At 33.9% G+C, this 8,618-nt stretch overlaps 1 protein-coding gene across 1 annotated transcript; it reads right to left on the bottom strand.

Annotated features, from left to right (window-relative positions):
* Nucleotides 1-5,662: 5,662 nt before the first annotated feature.
* On the bottom strand, nt 5,663-8,308 carry LOC107959447 (G-type lectin S-receptor-like serine/threonine-protein kinase LECRK1). The gene has a single exon (XM_016895515.2). It carries the CDS (start codon nt 8,088-8,090, stop codon nt 5,745-5,747), a length of 2,346 nt encoding a protein of 781 aa, XP_016751004.2. The 5' UTR covers nt 8,091-8,308; the 3' UTR covers nt 5,663-5,744.
* Nucleotides 8,309-8,618: the final 310 nt, after the last annotated feature.

Raw genomic sequence — 8,618 nt, 5'->3', positions numbered from 1 at the left:
TAGACTGAAACTGATGTTTAACAACGTGTAAAGAAACGGCGCCGTTTAGACAAAGTATACAGATTTGCGGCGTTTTAAGGAAACAACGCCGCTATTGCTTCCATAATTTCCAAAATTAAATTCCGAAACAGCACCGTTTTAAGAACCTTAAATATATATTTGCGGCGTTTTTAGCAAAAACGCCACTAAAAATTACCTTACTGAATAGAAACGGTGCCGTTTTAAGAAACTTTAATCCATAGTTCTGGCGTTTCCCAAAAAACGCCACTAAAATTTCAAGTCCTGAAGAGAAACGGTGACGTTTTGAAAAACATTAATACATAATTGTGGCGTTTTTAGCATAAACGCCACTAATAGATTACACTCCTCTTCTGAAACGGTGCCGTTCTGAGAAACTATAACACATATTTACGACGTTTTCCCAAAAAACGCCACAAATTAAATTAAATTTCTAAATGGGAACGACGTCGTTTTGAAAAAAATGGGTACATAGTTGCGGCGTTTCTATGCAAACGCCACTAATGTTTTTTTCCCTTATAATGTGGTCCTGCGTAATTGCCAAAATTAAATTCTGAAACAGCACCGTTTTAAGAACCTTCAATGTATAGTTGCGGCGTTTTTATCAAAAACGCCACTAAAAATTAACTTACTGAAAGAAACAGTGCCGTTTTAAGAAACTTTAATTCATATTTCCGGCGTTTTCCGAAAAAACGCACTAAAATTTCAAGTCCTGAAGAGAAACGGTGACGTTTTGAAAAACATTAATACATAATTGCGGCGTTTTTAGCATAAACGCCACTAATAGATTACACTCCTCTTCTGAAACGGTGCCGTTCTGAGAAACTATAACACATATTTACGGCGTTTTCCCAAAAAACGCCACAAATTAAATTAAATTTCTAAATGGGAACGACGTCGTTTTGAAAAAAATGGGTACATAGTTGCGGCGTTTCTATGCAAACGCCACTAATGTTTTTTTTCCTTATAATGTCGTCCTGCGTAATTGCCAAAATTAAATTCTGAAATAGCACTGTTTTAAGAACCTTCAATGTATAGTTTCGGCGTTTTTATCAAAAACGCCACTAAAAATTAACTTACTGAAAAGAAACAGTGCCGTTTTAAGAAACTTTAATTCATATTTCCAGCGTTTTCCGGAAAAACGCCACTAAAATGTCAAGTCCTGAAGTGAAACGGTGACATTTTGAAATATCATTGCAGCGTTTCTAGCATAAACACCACTGATAGATTACAGTACTCTTCTGAAACGACGCCGTTTTGATAAATTAAAATACATATTTATGGCATTTTCCCATAAAATGCCACAAATTAAATTAAATTTCTAAATGGATACGACGCCGTTTTGAAAAAAATGGGTACATAGTTGCGGCGTTTCTACCCAAACGCTGCTAATGTTTTTTATTTCTTATAATGTGGTCCTATATATCCAAAATAAATAATTATACCTAAATATTCGTATATATATCAATCTATTACTTTTATAACTTATTTATTAATTCTATTTAAACTAATATTTAAATATATCAAATTGTTTAGATTAAAATTTTTAAATATAAAAGCATTAATTAATTGTATAAAATTTTATCATTTAATAAATCTTAAGTCCCCAATCAATAATTAACCTTAAATCCTAATTTAACCATTCAATACATGTAATTAAATTACAAAAACTAATTAATCTAAACCTAAAACCCTAAATTGACCCTGAATCTCTAAACCCTAAATCATATAATTCTTAACCCCTAAAGTCTAACCCCTAACCCCTAACTCCTAAACCTTAAATATCAACCCTTAAACCATAATCCCTAGTCCTTAATCCCTAAATCTATACTCCATAAACCTTAAAATATTAACTCCTAATCTGGCCTTAAATATTAAATTAATACCCTAAACCCTAAACCCTAAACAAAGTCATAAATATCTATTTTATAATTATATAAGAAAATATTTAAAATATAAATTCAAAAACTAATTAATCTAAACCTAAAACCCTAACCCAACCCCTGAATTCGGCCTAAAACCTAAATCATATTCTTAACCCCTGACGTCTATCCCTAAACCCCAAACCTTTAAACCCCAACCCTTAAACCATAATCCCTAAATCCATACCCCCTAAACCTTAAAATAATAACTCATAACCCGGTCTTAAATCTTAAATTAATCATATACCCTAAACCAAAAACCTTAAACAAATTTATTATTATCCCTTTTACAATTATATAAAAACATATTTAAAATATAAATTAAAAAACTAATTAATCTAAACCCAAAACTCTAACTTGACCCCTGAATCCCTAAACCCTAAATCCTTAACTATTAACGCTTAACGTCTAACTCCTAACCCCTAAACATTAACCTTAAAATAATAACTCCTAAACCGGCCTTAAATCTTAAATTAATAATCATATATATACCCTAAATTAAACCAAAAACCCTAAACTACAGTGATAATTAATTCAATATTTTAATATTAATACTATCTCTTTTACGATTATATAAGAAATTATTTAATATATAAATTAAAAAACAATCAATAATCATGTACCCAAAAAACTTTAAATTATTTTAAATAATAGTATTTTAATTTTTCATTTATTTTATTTCAAATTATTTCCACATGTTATTATTTTTTTTGAAGATTTTAAATATTCAATTACAAATAAATTGAATTTTATTTAATTAATATAAATAAACTAGTTAAGATAAAATGTCCTTAGCGGCGCTTTTCCAGAAAACGCCGCTAAAGACCCATCATTAGCGGCGTTTTTTCACAAAACGCCGCTAAAGGCCAAAGCATTAGCGGTGCTTTTACAAAAACGCCGCTAAAAGCCCATAGAATTAGCGGCACTTATTAAAAAACGCCGCTAAAGACCCGAAAGTAGGAAAACGCCGTCGTTTTGCTTTGGCTTTTTTGCGGCGTTTTTATTAAAACCGCCGCTAATGGCTCTTTTTAGCGGCGTGTTATTTAAAATGCCGCTAATGCTCCTATTTTAGCGGTGTTTTCTTAAAAACGCCGCTAATGCTCGATTTTTTCTGGCGTTTTTTGTTAAAACGCCACTAAAGGTGCCACTAAAAGCCTGCTTTGGTGTAGTGATCATGCCGTCCACTACATTTACTATTGGCTAAATTACAACATAAAACCTCAAAATATTGGCTAAATTACAACATAAAACCTCCAAATTATAAACATGACAAAAATTAGGCACTTTCATATTTAACCATCAAATTTTTTATTTTACGCGATTATGCCATTTTCTCAAATTAAGCACCCAAACAATAAAATTATTTCATGAAACTTTCACACATGTAAATTCACACATCATAAACACACAAAATAATATTAAAATATTTTTTTATTTTGTATTTTTTATAGACTCGGATTTGTGGTCCCGAAACCACTATTCCGATTAAGGTCAAAATTGGGCTGTTACAAATAAAGTGATCATAAGCGCATAATCGCATGATGAATGAAGTGGTGTATTTGGTCTCTCTTTTTTTTTTATAAATATGGTTTTGTGTAAAAATATACGTTACTAGGTCGTGTGAATGGTTAAATTTTGATTAGTATGCTATTTGAATAATTCATGAGGTGAATAAATAAATAAATGTGGTTTGGCTTGATTATGAAATTTGTAATTTGAGTGCATGATTATGAAGTTTAAAAATTTCATACATGACCATTTGTTGAGATTATTTAGGCCGAATATGTTGGAGTTTATATGCTAGGTGATACTGCACAGTAATTATAATATACATGATATACGTTATATAATAGTTTAAGCTTAGATAATAATTTTTTTGAAAAAAACACAAATGAGATGAGTATGGGTGATTTGAGATATGAAATTTGAACGGGCTAAATGTATTGATTGGGTTAATTTACGAACATAAGTTGAAATAAATGTCTATTTTGAGCTATGACTTGTTTGGTAATGCCTTGTAACCCTAATCTAGTGACGGACTCGGGTTCGGGGTGTTACACATATATTAATTTCCATTACCTCTACATCTATTAACATTATAACTTAGTGAACTAATTATGTTTGTATTAAGAATTAACAAGTTATCTAGATATCACTCTTAAGTTGCATGTGAGGCAGTTCCCGTACGAGTTTGATGTTTTACAGATATATGACTTAATTGTCTGATTTAGTCCAAGAGTCGTCTTTTCTTTTGCATGTTTGTTTTGCTTGAGTACAAGTAAAGAGTTAAATGTGGGGAAGTTTAATCTACTATAATTTGATATGGAAAATTAGACTTTGCCGATGTACTTAAGGACCTTATTCTCGAGCAAAATAGTGTTTTTTCATAGTTTTTCGTACTTTTTACATTTTAAGTTAATAAGTGTAAATGTCTTGTTTTTACTCATTTTATGATCAAATTTGGCCAATAGTACAATTGGGGGGCCTAACATTTGGTTGAGTGATGTAAGAACGTGCTGAGGTTGAAAACGAGCGAAAACGACACCAAAGGAAAATGTTTCGCGATTTTTATACCTTGAAATCGTGATACCTCCAACAGTATTGAAAGATAGGAGACCATCTTTCAGTGGTATAATGATATCCACCCTTAAATAAGACCCCAAGGTTCGAAACTACTTGAGGAATCGAGATATCCTCTTCTAGGTATCGTGACACCAATATTGTGAGGGTGACAAAATTGGATAAAAAGAGTAGTCTTTTTCTACTCGATCCACCAATCACCCAAGGCCCATGTAAGGGCAATTTTGGCAACAAAATACTATCAGCATTCAACCTAAAATGATCAATTTTGGCTGAGGAGAGGAGACACACATTAGTTTAGTTTTAGCCTTAGTTTTCTCAAGGTTTTCTCTTAGTTTTTCTTCTTCTTTTTCTAGGGTTTTCATTTTCATTTCTTTAGCGGTAGATTTTACATTTCCCAACAATTTTCTTTCTTATTTTAGTTGTTCTTAGTTGTTCTTAGTGGTAGTTAAGTTAGTTATTACTATAGCTTAAGTTTATTTGCACTTCCAATCCCTATACCTTGGTTGTAAGACATTTCTAACTTTAGTTTAATGCATTTCAGTTTCTTTTACTTTAAATTTGTTAAAGTTTATTCCTTTTCTGTTTATTGCTTTAGATTTCCTTGTTGAATGCCTTTAGTTTTATGTTCTTTAAGTTTTCTTGCATAAAAATCTAAACTTTCATACTTTTTCTTAAACTTCAATGTTTTGTTTGCTTTTCATTTCCATGTCCATTCTCTTCATTTGCAGCATAAATAGCTAAGCCTAAAAAAGGATTTGGTTGATGGAAATGTAGGTAAGCTGATTTTTGGAAAAAGGACTAAATTGTAATAAATTAGACTAAATTAAGTAGACCTAAAAAGTTAAGAAGTAATGTCCCTAAAGGACTAAATTGTAATAAATTAGACTAAATTGCAATATCTCTTAAATTAAACAAACATACCACATTGATTTTGTAAGTATTTAAGATGTTAACATTTAATTTTTCAACACAACACATAAGTGAAAACAAAGGAAAAAACCATGTATACTTTTAATATTATAATTGATGTATAGATTAGAGACCTTTCACTTATCACATTATTATAATTGATGTAAAGAACATAAAATGTTTTTCTTTTTAACAACAGATAGTTTCCAAAATGATAAACATTGAAATTTTATTTTAAAAATTACTCCTCTAATTATTATTAATTACATGAAAAACATAATTAAAATAAACCCAACTTCAAAGTTAAAAACACTAATTAGTAACATGGGGAAGTGATGGAGATGGAGGGATCGGTACATTCATTGTTCCTTCTAGCATCAAGATCACATTCTTCACGAGTGGACGCAAATTTGGATCATCTTGAATGCACCAAAGCCCCACCTTCACAAACCTTTCCACCATTTTCATATCCACTTCTTCTTCACCTTCCACGAGCTTGTTCAACTCTCCCCCAACAAAGCAATTGTATACAAATGTTGAAAGCAGTATCTCATCTGCACTGCGACCTTCTACTTCTATGTTTCTTCTGCAACATATGATCTCCAACAGTATCACTCCGAAACTGTATACATCAACTTTTACCGATAACAATGCACTGTTTTGCCATTCAGGTGCCGGGTACCATGCTGTTCCACTTGTACTGCTTCTTTGATTAGGCCTCAATAGCTTTGCCAATCCGAAATCCGAAATCTTTGCAGTCAATGAATCATCCAAGAGTATGTTGCAGGGCTTGATGTTGCAATGGATGATACTCACCTCACACTCTTCATGTAAATAAAGGATACCTTTAGCCACGTCCAACGCTATTCTGGCTCTCTGTTTCCAAACCGGGCGTTCATTCCTGTTGAATAGAAAATCCGCTAGTGAGCCATTGCTCATGTATTCATAAACAAGGAACTTCCTTGAACCTTCCACACAAAATCCAAGCAATCGGACCAAGTTCCTGTGGTTATTTCTTCCAATGGCTGTCATCTCAGTTCGAAACTGATCCCTTTCTCCTTCCTTAACCATTCCTAATCTCTTAACAGCAATACTTTTACCATCCCCTGGCAAAGTTCCTTTATAAACCGCTCCAAATGAGCCTTTACCCAACTCATCTTGGAAACCTTGTGTTGCTTCATCTAGCTCATTTAAAGTGAATGATCGTAGTGTAAATTGCTCGGCAAATCCTGAACTTTTACTGTCTAAAAGCTTCTCATAACTTTGGACTCGATGCCTGTATAACAAGAAGCTACATATTGCAATCACAAAACACAAGCTTGCAACGGAACCCAAACTTAAGCCCATAGTTAGAATAAGGCTTTGGTTTGGACTTGTTTCAGGTGGGGGGCTAATGGTGCTACGACCCGGAATCAACTTGATGAAGGCTGTGGTTGTTATACTTACATGTTTTCTACCATATTTAAGCGGTAATGAATACATGCTACAGTGATTTGGGGTATAGAGAGCTCCACCACAGGAGCAATCATCCTCGCAAGCTTTCTTACAGTCTTCCCTCTCCAGATTACGCTTCACAGAATAAAGATTACCAGCCCAAGACATATTGTCTAAGGTAGTGCTGTTGTGGTGTATCACTACATCTCTCTTAGTCTCGCACCCATCTACAGTGAAATTCTGAGAGCAACCCAGGAATTTGGCATTCTCGTCGATAAATATGAAACCAGGATAGCAATAGCACTCAGTATCGTTACCCCTGCTGGTGGAGCAGTAGCTGTTCAACCCACACCGACCTGGAACCTCACATTCATCATCCAAATTCTGCCACTTGTTTGACATAGTATTGCTTTCAAGTTGATGCGAGTACAATCTGAAAACACCGTCATGATCAAGGGTTGCTCTATAGATAATCATTGTTTCGTTCCCAGTTGTCGAGCCGTTTGCCAAAACATTTTCTTGGTCGAAATTTTGTGATGAAGACAGTGCTAGAACGCCACTTTCATTGAGATTCAACACGGGGGAAGAAAAGCCATTAGGGGAGACCCAGTACTCATAGGCAGCTGCAGAAGAAATATTTAAATTGGCTACAAGCCCATCAGACTTCAAGAGCAAATGATAATGGCCAGTTGAGTGGTTTGAACTTGACACACTGGAAATCAACTCACTGTCAAGGCTTAAATTCTGGCATCCTAAGATTGTGTCGGTCGGGATATCAAAGCTCTCCCAAACAACAGACCTGTTCTCATAGAGAACTAGATTCCCGGTGTCCAGCAACGAAGCTGAATCAACAAATTGCACGCCGGACAGATTCGCAATGACATTTCCCACCCCGTCCTCAGTCCGAAGAAGCAATACGCCTTGTCTAGTGAATTCCAAAGTAGCATTTGAGGAGACAGGCGGATCATCTCGTTTTGCAGTCCAGACAATGGTGTTTTCTGGTCGACCAACAAGCCATATTCCGGCCGCATATCCTTCTCCTTGCCGGTAGAAACCAAATTCAAAATTCCCCGAAGGTGAGGCCCACGAACTAGGCTGTTTTCCGGCATAAAGTGAAGAACCGGGTTTGATAATGTTTGCCTCGTCTTCTTCAGCTATGACATTAACATGGAAAGAAACCAGAAGGAACAGCAAGAGAATAATATTTGACGGTACATGTGCCATAACTAAGGTTGGGGTGTAAGCAAGGAGATAAGGGAGAAGAAGCCCTCCTCTGAATTTGCTTAGCTAAGCCTAAGGGTAAACTAAAAATAGTACATGTCCGGATGAGAAAGTTTTTCGTTTTCTAACATCATTTTCCCTTCTGCAGACTTCCGGCCATATCTCATACACTCTTAACCATTGGTACGATATTATTTTGGTCGTTGTTCCTAACATTGCAAGAACGAATAAAAGAAATGCTCATCATATTGGATAAGAGTCGGTGTATTGAAGGTGTTGTGTTTTATATGTTCATTTACTTGGTGTAATTGTTTCATTGAATGTGTCGAAAACATAATTTAGATGATTATGAAAGTAAATACTAATAATACCTCCTTTTTTTAAAAAAAAAAGAAGAAGAAAATACTAATTTTTTTTCTTTCATTTTGATTAAAGTTGGGGGATTTTATTAAAGTGTTGTTTAATAAATTAAAATTATTAACTTTTAAGGGTTAAATTTATATTAGATTTTTTTTTTGTGAATTAGCAATA

Source organism: Gossypium hirsutum, chromosome D04 (genome assembly GCF_007990345.1).
Source record: "Gossypium hirsutum isolate 1008001.06 chromosome D04, Gossypium_hirsutum_v2.1, whole genome shotgun sequence".
Taxonomy (NCBI): domain Eukaryota; kingdom Viridiplantae; phylum Streptophyta; class Magnoliopsida; order Malvales; family Malvaceae; genus Gossypium; species Gossypium hirsutum.
The sequence above is the reverse complement of the archived record's forward strand: the minus strand, read 5'-3'. Positions and strand labels throughout refer to the sequence as shown.